This window comes from Mustelus asterias, chromosome 22, assembly GCF_964213995.1.
Source record: "Mustelus asterias chromosome 22, sMusAst1.hap1.1, whole genome shotgun sequence".
In the NCBI taxonomy this organism is placed as follows: Eukaryota; Metazoa; Chordata; class Chondrichthyes; order Carcharhiniformes; family Triakidae; genus Mustelus; species Mustelus asterias.
Window position 1 is genome coordinate 5310683 of NC_135822.1, and position 14565 is coordinate 5325247.

The following is a 14565-nucleotide window of genomic DNA, read 5'->3' on the forward strand; positions in this document are numbered from 1 at the left end:
GAAGCTGTATGTTATAGCATTCCTGATCTGCCAATGTATTTGAAGCTTCACGATGCCAACAGTATGCTCATTAATAAAGACAGCTTTGTGTTTAGAAAGCATCTTATACCTCAGACGAGGCAAAGCACTTTCCAGCCAGTGAAATAGTTTTGAACTACAATCACTGTTTTAAAGTATGAAACATGGCAGCTAATTTAATGTACAGCAGAGCCCCATCAACAGCAATGTGAGAATGGCCAAAAGAACTGAATTAGTGATGTTGGCTTATGATTTGATGTTGGCTGGACACTGGGGAAAGTTCCCCTGCTCTTCAACATAGAATCCATTTGAGAAGGCAAACGGAGTTTCAGTTTAACATTTCACCTAAAAGACAATGATCATGACAGCTGCACGAGTCTCATATTGGTGCTTACCCCTGCTATGGCTACTGTGAGGACATCATGAGCTAGAGATGATCGCCAAGCAGATTTCTTGGCAATCTCAGATTCTGAATTTGCCTGCACAGGTATTGGCACAAACTGGTAGATCATTGGTTAAGTCTGAGAATAGACACAGTAAGGAAGAATGCGATGTACTGCCGACTACCTACAGACTGACGGACTTGAACTATTTCCTATTCATGTAGGCCATTGCATTATGTCAATTATATTACACTGAAGCTTGTGGTTTAGCTCATGTAGAGACAGCAATCTATTAAGATTAGACAGCCCTGTTCAGTATGTTATGGTGGAATTAAAGTGATGGACGCAAAATGGTTACCTGGGAAGGGACATTAAAAGGCACTGGCTTTTAATGTCCCAACGTTGTCTACCTGATACGCTGCAAGAAAGGATGTCCCGAGGCATGGTACATTGGGGAAACTATGCAGACGCTGCGACAACGGATGAATGAACACCGCTCGACAATCACCAGGCAAGACTGTTCTCTTCCTGTTGGGGAGCACTTCAGCGGTCACGGGCATTCGGCCTCTGATATTCGGGTAAGCGTTCTCCAAGGCGGCCTTCGCGACACACGACAGCGCAGAGTCGCGGAGCAGAAACTGATAGCCAGGTTCCGCACACACAAGGACGGCCTCAACCGGGATATTGGGTTTATGTCACACTATTTCACATAAATATTTCTGCTTTTTTCCTCCTGAGTCTTTATCATGCGATCCTAGAATCAGAATTTATGTCACACTATTTGTAACTCCCACAGTTGCGTGGACCTGCAGAGTTTCACTGGCTGTCTTGTCTGGAGACAATACACATCTTTTTAGCCTGTCTTGATGCTCTCTCCACTCCCATTGTTTTGTTTCTTAAAGACTGGATTAGTTGTAAGTATTCGCATTCCAACCATTATTCATGTAAATTGAGTCTGTGTCTTATAAGTTCTGTTTGTGAACAGAATTCCCACTCACCTGAAGAAGGGGCTCAGAGCCTCGAAAGCTTGTGTGGCTTTTGCTACCAAATAAACCTGTTGGACTTTAACCTGGTGTTGTTAAACTTCTTACTGGCTTTTAGCACAGACAGTTACACAAAAAGTTAAAAGCTGCAGTATCTGAATTGCTGCAGGAAGCTGGTCAGAGCTTGAGGCACTTTAGATAAGAGCAGACCCAGAACAACGAGTCTGATAATAAGGTCAGCCACAGATGGGGACATAAATGTAACAAGATCAGCCACTGAATGTATAGATCGAAACCAGTCATTGATAGAGGACATAACTGCATAAATGTATCCATTCTATGAACAATGATATGTTAACTGTCCATGTCTGTACCTGTCTGCTTGTAACGATGTGTTAACTATCGATGTCCGTATCTGTCTACTCAACTTGTAACACTGTGTTAACAGCTAATGTCTGTACTGCCTATTGTCTAAAAGGTATAAAAATGATCAACTACCATTGTGTAGTTGAGAAGGTAGCTGCCAAGTACTGTGGAGTACCAGTGCTTTCTCCTGAAGCTTTGTGTCCAAAATAAAACTGTATTGTTGAAACCTCCAAGTCTGACTCCGAAGTGGTAAATTTCCCACAACAAGTAGTTAAAAAAAATTAATAAAGATGTTTGCCCCATTGAATAAAGAATCAGTTTCTTGTTTCATGCATCTATGCTATTGTTGATATCACCCGAAAGGAGGCAGAGGCATACAAATCGATCAGCTCAGCTAACAGGGCTAAGGCCTGGTGTTGTGAGACTACTTACTGTGCCTATCCCAGTCCAATGCCGGCAACTCCACATCAGGGTTAAGGTTGAAGAGTTGCCTCAGGCAGATTTGTAACTATTTCCTTGCAGAAGCAGAGTTTCCAGAGAGTGCTGTACTAGTAGCTGTAGGATGGCATGAACGTAGCCCAATCCATCACGCAAACCAGCCTCCCATCCATTGATTCTGTCTACACTTCCCACTGCCTTGGAAAAGCAGCCAGCATACGTACCCCGGACATTCTCTCTTCGGGAAATACAACCAACTCAAGAACAGCTTCTTCCCTGCTGCCATCAGACTTTTGAATGGACCTACCTTGCACTAAGTTGATCTTTCTCTACACCCTAGCTATGACTGTAACACTTACATTCTGCAATCTCTCCTTTCCTTCTCTATGAATGGTATGCTTTGTCTGTATAGTGCGCAAGAAACAATACTTTTCACTATATACCAATACATGCGGCAATAAATCAAATCAAATCAGCTGCTGCTTGTCCTGCTCCAGTACATCAAGTGGCAGGATGCATTACTGGCTTGAGCACAGTGTTACAAGTGCCTCTTGGCATGATCCACAAGAATTCTGGCGAATATAATGGGATGATGATATAATTAAGTAAGCAAACATGGGAAGAAGCTTGAGTGAAGCATAAACACAGTCAGCCCAACCAGTCCATGAACAGACTGTTTCTGTGCCGTATATCCTATGGAAGCACTAAAAACAATCCACATTTCTGTAAATTACCAGACTACACAGACTAATCTGAAAGACGTGCTGGTTAGGGTGCATTGACCTGAACAGGCGCCGGACTGTGGCGACTAGGGGAATTTCACAGTAACTACATTGCAATGTTAATGTAAGCCCTGTGACTAATAAAAATACTTTACTTTAATTCCTGCGCATTATCATTTATTTTGATTGGAGGCATTCAATTAATAGACATTCCTCAACCATTTCTGAAGGCTGAGAATTTAGTTTTACATTTAGAAAAGCTTGGAAATTACCAATGAATTATACATATTCTTTATATTTATGGAAATGTGTTCTCTGTGGTTTCAAAACCTCTTCTCTGATGTTGCTGAATTTCAAAACCCACCTGTCAGATTTCAGACACTGCCACCCACAACTTGGGAAAGTCAGCTCAATGCTAACCTAGACAGCATTCAGAATAATTCTTGATCTCAGGTACACCCCAATGCTCCCAGATACCAGGAATTTCTTCCCTGATGGTTGATATTCCAAAATCCCATTCCCTAGGATCCCAGACCCTACGGAACAATCCTAGAACCTCCATTCTGTAACCTTGGAATAACCCTAGAGGGGTACTTGTTGCCAGACTGTGATACCTCATCCGGCGCTGTCAGACTTCAGGCCTGTTTCTCAATAGCTGCCACACCACAGGCCACTCCCAATGTCTCTTTCATTCTCGGGGTGTGGGTTCTGCTGGCAAGACTGGCATTTGCTGCCCATCCCTGGTTTTATAGAACTGAATATCCCACTTTAGATGGTGATCAAGAGTTAACCCCTGGGACGGAAGCTTCATCGTCACTTTTACTGATGTCAGCTTCTTACTTCCAGACTTTTTAAGCCAAACTCAAACTACCACAATGGAATTTAAATTCACATTCTCTGGCTATTAGTTAAAAGGTAGATTCACATAGCAATAACATCTATTTTAATAAAACCTCTGACTCACTGTGAGCCATACCGTGGTAGATTAGCTAAGTTTTATTTTAAAATGCTGATTGAACAGTGCTCTGTTCTTCATGAAATGACTAGGTAACAGAATGATTTTTATCAACTTCCTTGTAGCATAATTTCCCCTCAATGATCTTTTGATAACATCTTGCTTGTTTAAGACATAAACACATCATAACCTCCTTGCTCTTCTGTACCTAAACTTACTTGGTGCGAGGGGCGTGGATGGGGCAGAGTTTGTAAAGAGCATCCAGGAGGGCTTCTCGAAACAGTACGTAGATAGTCCAACTAGGGAAGGGGCCATACTGGACCTGGTATTGGAGAATGAGCCGGGCCAGGTGGTTGACGTTTCAATAGGGGAGCAGTTCAGGAAAAGTGACCACAATTCAGTAAGCTTTAAGGTACTGATGGATAAAGATAAGTGTAGTCCTCAAGTGAAGGTGCTAAATTGGGGGAAGGCTAATTACAACAATATTAGGCAGGAACTGAAGAATGTAGATTGGGGGCAGATGATTGAGAGCAAATCAACATCTGGCATGTGGGAGGCTTTCAAGTGAAATTGATAAGAATCCAGGACCGGCACATTCCTGTAAGGATGAAGGATAAGTATGGCAGGTTTTGGGAACCTTAGATAACAGAGATATTGTGAGCCTAGTCAAAGAGAAAAAGGAAGCATTTGTCAAAGCTAGGAGGCTGGGACCACATGAAGCAAGTGTGGAATACAAGGAAAGTAGAAAGAAACTTAAGCAAGGAGAAAGGAAGGCTAAAAGGGGGTCACGAAAAATCATTGGCCAGCAGGATTAAGGAAAATCCCAAGGCTTTTAAAGATCAAGAGGGTAGCCAGGGAGAGGGTTGGCCCACTCAAAGACAGGAGGGGGAATCTATGCATGGAGCCAGAGGAAATGGGCGAGGTTTTAAAATGAGTACTTTGCGTCAGTATTCACCAAAGAGAAGGACTTCATAGAATCATAGAAACCCTACAGTGCAGAAGGAGGCCATTCGGCCCATCGAGTCTGCACCGACCACAATCCCACCCAGGCCCTACCCCCACATATTTACCCACTAATCCCACTAACCTACGCATCTCAGGACTCTAAGGGGCAATTTTTAAACTGGCCAATCAACCTAACCCGCACATCTTTGGACTGTGGGAGGAAACCGGAGCACCCGGAGGAAACCCACGCAGACACGAGGAGAATGTGCAAACTCCACACAGACAGTGACCCGAGCCGGGAATCGAACCTGGGACCCTGGAGCTGTGAAGCAGCAGTGCTAACCACTGTGCTACCGTGCCGCCCCTTGGTGGATGATGAGTCTGGGAAAGGGTATGTAGATAGTTTGAGTCACGTTGAGATCAAAAAGGGGGAAGTATTGTGGTTCTTGAGAAACATTAAGGTAGACAAGTCCCCAGGGCCTGATGGGATATACCCCAGAATACTGAGCGGGGCAAGGGAGCACATTGCTGGGGCCTTGAGAGAAATCTTTGTATCCTCACCGGCTATAAGGGAGGTCATGATGTGGAGATGCCGGCGTTGGACTGGGGTAAACACAGTAAGGGTTTTAACAACACCAGGTTAAAGTCCAACAGGTTTATTTGGTAGCAAATGCCACTAGCTTTCGGAGCGCTGCCCCTTCGTCAGGTGGAGTGGAGAAATGCTCACAAACAGGGCATAGAGAGAAATTGAAAATTTAATTGAGTTTGTGTCTCTGTATGCCCTGTTTGTGAGCATTTCTCCACTCCACCTGACGAAGGGGCAGCGCTCCGAAAGCTAGCAGCATTTGCTACCAAATAAACCTGTTGGACTTTAACCTGGTGTTGTTAAACTTCTTACTATAGGGGAGGTCCCAGAAGATTGGAGAATAGCCAATGTCGTTCCTTTGTTTGAGAAGGGCAGCAAGAATAATCCAGGTAATTACAGGCCGGTGAGCCTATCGTCAGTGGTAGGGAAATTATTGAAGAAGATTCTTTGAGACAGGATTTACTCCCACTTGGAAATAAGTGGACATATTAGTGAGAGACAACATGGTTTTGTGAAGTGGAGGTCGTGTCTCACTAACTTGATCGAGTTTTTCGAGGAAGTGACGAAGATGATTGATGAGGGTAGGGCAGTGGATATTGTCTACATGGACTTCAGTAAGGCCTTTAACAAGGTCCCTCATGGCAGACTGGTGCAGAAGGTAATGTCACATGGGATCAGAGGTGAGCTGGCAAGGTGGATACAGAACTTGCTCGGTCTTAGGAGACAGAGGGTAACAGTGGAATGGTGCCTTTCTGAATGGAGGGCTGCAACAAGTGACGTTCTTCAGAGATCAGTGCTGGGACCTTTGCTGTTTGTAATATATATAAATGATTTGGAGGAAAATGTAACTGGTTTGATTAGTAAGTTTGCGGACGACACAAAGGTTGGTGGATTTGCAGATAACGATGAGGACTGTCAGAGGATACAGCAGGATATAGATTGGCTGGAGACTTGAGCTGAGTGATGGCAGATGGAGTTTAATCCAGACAAATGTGAGGTAATACATTTTGGAAGGTCTAATACAGATAGGAAATATACAGTAAATGGCAGAACCCTTAAGAATATTGATAGGCAGAGGGATCTGGGTGTACAGGTACACAGGTCACTGAAAGTGACAACGCAGGTGGAGAAGGTAGTCAAGAAGGCATACAGCATGCTTGCCTTCATCGGCCAAGGCATTGAGTTCAAAAATTGGCAAGTCATGTTGCAGCTTTATAGAACCTTAGTTAGGCCGCACTTGGAATATAGTGTTCAATTCTGGTCGCCACACTACCAGAAGGATGTGGAGTCTTTGGAGAGGGTACAGAAATGATTTACCAGGATGTTGCCTGGTATGGAGGGCATTAGCTATGAGGAGAGGTTGGAGAAACTTGGTTTGTTCTCACTGGAACGACGGGGGTTGAGGGGCGACCTGATAGAAGTCTACAAGATTATGAGGGGCATGGACAGAGTGGATAATCAGAAGCTTTTTCCCAGGGTGGAAGAATCAATTACTAGGGGGCATAGGTTTAAGGTGTGAGGGGCAATGTTTAAAGGAGGTGTACAAAGCAAGTTTTTTTTTTGCAGAGGGTGGTGGGTGCCTGGAACCCACTGTCGGGGGAGGTAGTGGAAGATACGATAGTGACTTTTAAGGGGCGACTTGACAAATACACGAATAGGATGGGAATAGGGGGATATGGTCCCTGGAAGGGCAGGGGGCTTTAGTTCAGTCAGGCAGCGTGGTCAGTGCAGGCTTGGAGGGCCGAAGCGCCTGTTCCTGTGCTGTAATTTTCTTCGTTCTTTGTTAAACCGCATGGACTGCAGTCGTTCAAAAAGGCGGCTCACCACCACCTTCCCAAGGGCAATTAGAGATGGACACTAAACGCTGGCCTTGCCAGGGATGCCCACATCCCATGAATAAACAAAAAAAACCACAACAATCCAACACCATGTTTCTAGTGTTATGGCTCAGGTCAGAAACTCCAAAGTGTTTTATGGAGCCCGCCTGGATCATAAGTTTTGCACCTTGAATTTGGCTAGGATAAGCATGAGATGTTTCACTGCAAGTAGATTCAAATGACCCACGAGGGAGCTTTTATCAAACAAAGTTTATTTAAGAATATAGTTAACATGTATAGCAAGAAAATTAGCAAGAACTTTTATCAATTACACACAAAACAACCACAATAATGTGTAACCCTCACAAATATGTCCAAGATGTTCCAATCAAAACCAATCCCATAAACAACCCTTTAAACAGGTTCAACACGGCAAAGACTAATGCTTATGTGATACTAGAATTGAGTCCTTTGGTTGGAGAATTGAAAAGTCAGTCTTGTCATGTCTCGCAGTCCCTTGATCCACACGGAACAGTTTGAAGTCAGAACAGTTCCCCAGACCACCAGGGAGAGACACTGGTCAAGACACCAACAACAGATTCTCCCCTTCAGAAAGGCAAGACCTTGCTTTCAGATAACCAGCAGAATTTCCAAATAAAAGAGGGAGAGAGAGAGAAACACTTGCTGTCCCTTCTAAAACCTACAGCTCAGAACTGAAAACGAAATAGCTCCTGTTACCTGATCTGCCAACCAGCTTTCCTCCTAACAATGCAGGGTCATAAAACTAATCTCAGAAAGTACCCGAGGCCCCCATTTAAGCCACTTAAGGAGCCGTCTAGTAGACAGGACATCTGGTAGACAGCTCGGCAGCAATGAGAAACATTGAAGCTGCGAGAGCTCTTTCTCAAAAGGTAAACTAACGACACACTAGATTGTTTCATTCTTTATAGATCTCCCAGTTTATCCTTGCTAAACTAAGATCACCTGTAATACAGCCTCTGCTTTCAGAGGCACTAAAATTATTTGACTAGGTTCATAGTTTAATCCCCCTCCTGACACATTGGTCTTGTAGACATCCATTTCCCTCCCCTTTCGTATCTGATGCTTACGCGTTAGATTTTCACCTTTCCAGACATGGAGATGTTCATTCACATTAGAAGTCAAATTCTCCGCCATTATAATCAAGTCCTCACACTGCATGTTAATGAACACAGGAAGAAGTCTCACAACACCAAGTTAAAGTCCAACAGGTTTATTTGGTAGCACAAGCCACTAGCTTTCGGAGCACTGCTCCTTCTTCAGGCATAGAGGGAAGACAGAAAGGCAAGTAACTCAAGCTGCGCTGCCACACCTCTTTAGCAGACAGCTTTAGAGACAGACATTTGACAGCAAATTGTCTGCCTTTCCCCCCAGCTGAAATATGAAGTGCAACATAAGAAGGTGCCACGGTGGTTAGCACTGCTGCCTCTACCCCTTCATCACGCATATCGATGTGTTTACCCCAGTCCAATGCTGGCATCTCCACATCATGAACACAGGACCATGGATAGGCCATTCAGCATGTTGAGCCCGCTACGCCTTTCAATACGATCACGGCTGATCATCCATTTCAATGTCTTTTTCCCCACAAGCCAAGTCATTGATATTTATAAATCTGTCAGCTTCTGCTTTGAACATAATCAATGACTGAGCTTTCACAACCATTAGGGAGAGAGAATTCCAAAGATTCACAACCCTCCAAGTCAAAAAAGGTTTCTCCTCACCAATTCTCCAGCCATGTGTTCAACTGATCAATCCACCTTGTCCTACGCTCACTAGCAAGTGGCATTGGGAGCAATTCTGAGATGACTGCTCTTGAGGTCCTGTTTTTTAATTTCCTCCCTAACTCTCTAAAATCTGCTTTCGGGATTTCATCTCTCTTCCTACCTATGTGGTCCACGACCTCTAGCTGTTCACCTGCCCCCAGAAGGACACCCTGCATGAATGACATCCTTGACCCTGGCACCAGGAAGGCAGCACACCATCCTGGAGTCACATTTACTGCAGCAGGAACATCATTCCAATCCCCTATCAGTATTGCTCTTCCACTGCTCTTCCTCGCCTCCTGTGCAGCTGAGCCACCAGTGGTGACACAGACTTGACTCTGGCTGCAATCCCTTGAGGAACTATCGCCCTTGACAGTATCCAAAATGGAAAGCTGATTAGCAAGCAAGATAGACTCAGCAGACACCTACACTACCTGCCTAGGGGTCACCTTTTCCCCTGTCTGTACGCTCCTAACCTCCGGTGTGACCACTTCCCTAAATATGCAATGCACATAGCTCTCTGCTTCGCAACCACACAACACAACTCCAGCCACCGTGCAAGTTCCGAAACCCAGAGTTCAAGTTTTGGCAGCCAGTGATGCTTCCTGCAGATGTGTTTGTCTCAACACATGGTGTGTCCATGACTTCCCACATACCATAGTGTAACGCTTAAAACTATTCATTATAATTAGAAGTGGAACAACAAAGTCAGTACTGAGTAATAAATTCAGAAGAAAAGCACCTAGTGAAGACAGAAAGGCAAGTAACCCAAGCTGCGCTGCCACACCTCTTTAGCAGACAGCTTTAGAGACAGACATTTGACAGCAAATTGTCTGCCTTTCTCCCCAGCTGAAATATGAAGTGCAACATAAGAAGGTGGCACAGTGGGTTAGCACTGTTGCCTCACAGCGCCAGGGACCCGGGTTCGATTCCCGGCTTGGGTCACTGTCTGTGTGGAGTTTGCATGTTCTCCCCGTGTCTGCTTCGGTTTCCTCCGGGTGCTCCGGTTTCCTCCCACAGTCCAAACGATGTGCTGGTTAGGTGGATTGGCCATGCTAAATTCTCCCTCAGTGTACCCGAACAGGCGCCGGAGTGTGGCAATTAGGGGATTTTCAAGTAACTTCATTGCAGTGTTAATGTAAGTCTACTTGTGACACTAATAAATAAAGAAGGATAAAGAGAGAAAACTATCAGAGAGACAGGATTTTCTCCAGCACATGGAAGAGCAAACATTTTAATTAGCATTTAAACGGTGAGGTACATACCACATTGTCTGAAGGTTGTTTCTGCGATGGCAGCAATGGTCTGCTTACTGAACTCTATCTCTTTATCTTCGCCAACCTCCTGACAAAGACACCCAACGGTGTAGTGAACAGCAGCGCGAAACCTCTGTTAGAGAAAAATTACTTGAAGATAAGATTTAATCTTCTCAAATGCTCTCAAGTCTGGCACCTAGATTGCAAAGTTACCAGCAGGACACAGAAAAAAATTAAGACATATTGGCCTAGAAATCATGCAACTGGGACAGGGAGGACAGAACTGGTACGTGAAGACTCATCAGCAGACACAGTGCACAGGAACTAGGACAGAGGATAGGATACCACAGATGCCAACCTGCCAGAGGGAAAAATCACCAGCTGACATCAGAGATGCAGATCTCAACAGGCCAGGCTATCATACAGTCATCGAGGTTTACAGCATGGAAACAGGTCCTTCGGCCAACTTGTCCATGCCGCCCTTTTTTTTAAACTGCTAAGTTAGTCCCAATTGCCTGCATTTGGCCCATATCCCTCTATAACCATCTTTACCCATATCCCTCTGTACCCATCTTACTCATGTAACTGTCTAAATACTTTTTGAAAGACAAAATTGTACCCACCTCTACTACCATCTCTGGCAGCTCATTCCAGACACTCACCCCCTCTGTGTGAAAAGATTGCCCCTCTGAACCATTTTGTATCTCTCCCCTTAAACCTATATCCTCTAGTTTTAGTCTCCCCTACTTTGGGAAAAGATGTTGACTATCTATCTCATCCATGCCCCTCATTATTTTATAGACCTCTAGAAGATCACCCCAAAGCCTCCTACGCTCCAGGGAAGAGTCCCAGTCTATCCAGCCTCTCCTTATAAGTCAAGCCATCAAGTCCTGATAGGATCCCAGTAAATATTTTCTGCGCTCTTTCTAGTTTAATAATATCCTTTCTATAGTGACCAGAACAGTATAGAGTATTCCAAGTGTGGCCTTACCAATGTCTTGTACAACTTCATTGGCACCAGTATTTGGGCAGATGGGACCTGTATAGATGGGATGGTCTCCGTTTGAACCGTGCTGGGACCAGAGTCCTAGCGAATCGTATCACTAAGGCTGTAGATAGGGCTTTAAACGAATTTATGGGGGGGGAGGGTGCAGAGGTAAGAGGAATTACGAAATCAATGGTAGAGGAGAGGGAGCGAGTGCAAGTGAATGAGGGCATTCAAGTAGTTAAAGGAGTAGAGGGCGAGGGAGAGGTTGATAGCATTTCATCAAATCGGGTCCAGATAAAAGCTGGAACAAAGACACTTTGCCTGAATGCACGAAGCATTCGGAACAAAGTTAATGAGTTGATGGTGCAAATCAGCACAAATGGGTATGATCTAGTGGCCATTACAGAAACGTGGCTGCAGGAAGACCAGGACTGGGAGATGAATATCCAGGGGTATCAGGCATTTAGGAAGAATAGACAGGAAGGAAAAGGTGGTGGGGTAGCTCTGTTAATAAAAGGTAGTAGTGAGGGATGACATAGGCTCTAAGGAACAAAACGTGGAATCGTTATGGGTAGAGATAAGGAATAGTAGGGGGAGAAAGACACTAGTAGGCGTGGTCTATAGGCCCCCAAATAATAATGTTGAGGTGGGGAGGGCTATAAACAAGCAAATAATGGATGCGTGCAAAAACGGAACGGCAATAATCATGGGGGACTTCAACCTGCATATTGATTGGCTGACTCAAGTTGGAAGGGGTGGGATGGAGGAAGAGTTCTTAGAATGCTGTCGGGATAGTTACCTTGAACAGTATGTTACAGAACCGACGGGGGAACGAGTTATCTTAGATCTGGTAATGTGTAACGAGGTAGGTAGAATTAAGGATGATCTTGTGAAGGACCCTTTTGGGTCAAGTGATCACAATATGGTCGAATTTCTGATACAAATGGAAGAGGAGAAAGTAGGGTCCCATACCAGTGTCGTCTGTTTGAACAGAGGGAAGTACAATAGGATGAGGGCTGAATTGGCTAAGGTGGACTGGGACAGCAGACTGGTAGGTAGGACAGCTGAGGAACAGTGGAGGATTTTTAAGGAGATCCTTTTCAGTACTCAGCAACAATATATTCCGGTGATAAAGAAGGACTGTAAGAAAAGGGATAGCCAGCCGTGGATAACGAAGGAAATTAAGGAGAGTATTAAATTAAAGACTGATGCGTACAGAGTGGCCAAAAATAGTGGAGAATCGGAAGATTGGGAAAATCTTAAGAAACAACAAAAAACGGCTAAGAAAGCGATAAAGAAAGGAAAGATAGGTTATGAAGCTAGGCTAACTCTAAATATAAAAAATGATAGTAAAAGCTTTTACAAATATATAAAAAGGTATAGAGTGGCAAGAGTGAATGTTGGACCCTTGGAGGACGAGAGGGGGGATTTAATAGTGGGAAATGAGGAAATGGATGAAACTTTAAATAAGTTTTTTGTGTCGGTCTTCACGGTGGAGGACACAAATAGTTTACCGAATATTAACGATAGAGGGTTGGTAGGAGGAGAGGTACTCAATACAATTAATGTTACCAGGGAGGCAGTGCTTGGTAGACTAACGGGACTGAAGGTGGACAAGTCCCCGGGCCCGGATGGAATGCATCCCAGGGTACTGAAAGAAATGTCAGAGGTAATAGCGGATGCGTTAGTGGTTATTTATCAAAATTCGTTGGATTCTGGGGTAGTGCCGGCGGATTGGAAAACGGCTAATGTTACGCCGCTGTTTAAAAAAGGAAATAGACAAAAGGTGGGTAACTACAGGCCGGTTAGCTTAACGTCTGTAGTTGGGAAAATGCTGGAATCCATCATTAAAGAAGAAATAGCAGGCCATCTGGATAATAATGGTTCGATTAAGCAGACGCAGCATGGATTCATGAGGGGAAAGTCGTGCTTGACAAACTTGTTGGATTTTTATGAAGATGTGACTAGTGCGGTTGACGGAGGGGAACCGGTGCTTGCAGTGTTTTTGGATTTCCAAAAGGCGTTTGATAAGGTGCCTCACAAAAGGTTGCTGAAGAAGATTGGGTCACACGGAGTTGAGGGTAGGGTGTTAGCGTGGATTGGGGATTGGCTATGCGACAGGAAGCAGAGAGTCGGAATAAATGGGTGCTTTTCTGGTTGGCAGATGGTAACTAGTGGCGGCCGCAGGGATCGGTACTGGGGCCTCAACTTTTTACCATTTATATAGACGATCTGGAAGAGGGGACTGAGTGTAGGGTAACAAAGTTTGCAGACGACACAAAGATAAGTGGAAAAGTGAATCGTGTGGAGGGCGTAGAAGGTCTGCAGAGAGATTTGGACAGGCTGAGTGAGTGGGTGAGAATCTGGCAGATGGAGTATAATGTTGACAAATGCGAGGTTATTCACTTTGGAGGAAATAACAGCAAATTGGATTATTATCTAAACGGAAAAAAATTACAACATGCTACTGTGCAAAGGGACCTGGGGGTCCGTGTGCATGAGACGCAAAAACCCAGTCTGCAGGTGCAACAGGTGATCAAGAAGGCAAATGGGATGTTGACCTATATCGCAAGGGGGATAGAATATAAAAGCAGAGATGTCTTGCTGCATCTGTACAGGGCATTGGTGAGGCCGCAGCTGGAATACTGTGTGCAGTATTGGTCCCCTTATTTGTGGAAGGATATATTGGCCTTGGAGGGAGTGCAGAGAAAGTTCACCAGGTTGATACCAGAGATGAGAGGTGTTGATTATGAGGAGAGACTGAGCAGATTGGGTTTGTACTCGTTGGAATTTAAAAGGCTGAGGGGGGATTTTATAGAGACCTATAAGATAATGAAGGGGCTGGATAGGGTAGAGGTGGAGAGATTATTTCCACTTAGAAAGGAAGCTAGAACTAGAGGTCACAGCCTCAAAATAAAGGGGGGTCAGTTTAGGACAGAGTTGAGGAGGAACTTCTTCTCTCAGAGGGTTGTGAATCTCTGGAATTCTCTGCCCACTGAAGTGGTGGAGGCTACCTCGTTGAATATGTTTAAATCACGGATAGATGGATTCCTGATCGGTAAGGGAATTAGGGGTTTTAGGGATCAGGCAGGTAAGTGGAACTGATCCACTTCAGATCAGCCATGATCTTATTGAATGGCGGGGCAGGCTCGAGGGGCTAGATGGCCTACTCCTATTTCTTATGTTCAACAAATCGTCCCAACTCCTGTATTCAATATTCTGATCAATGAAACCAAACATGCCGAATGCCTTCTTCACCACTCTGTCCATCTGTGACTCCACTTTCAAGGAGCTATGAACCTG

The 14565-nt window shown here is 44.5% G+C and overlaps 1 protein-coding gene across 1 annotated transcript in view; it reads right to left on the bottom strand.

Moving 5' to 3' along the window:
* Positions 1-14565, bottom strand: part of cenps (centromere protein S) — a 54811-nt gene that overhangs the window by 30255 nt on the left and 9991 nt on the right. The window contains exon 2 of the mRNA XM_078238683.1: positions 10284-10407. Within this exon, the coding sequence (XP_078094809.1) occupies positions 10284-10407 (124 nt within the window). The remainder of the gene's footprint in view (positions 1-10283; positions 10408-14565) is intronic.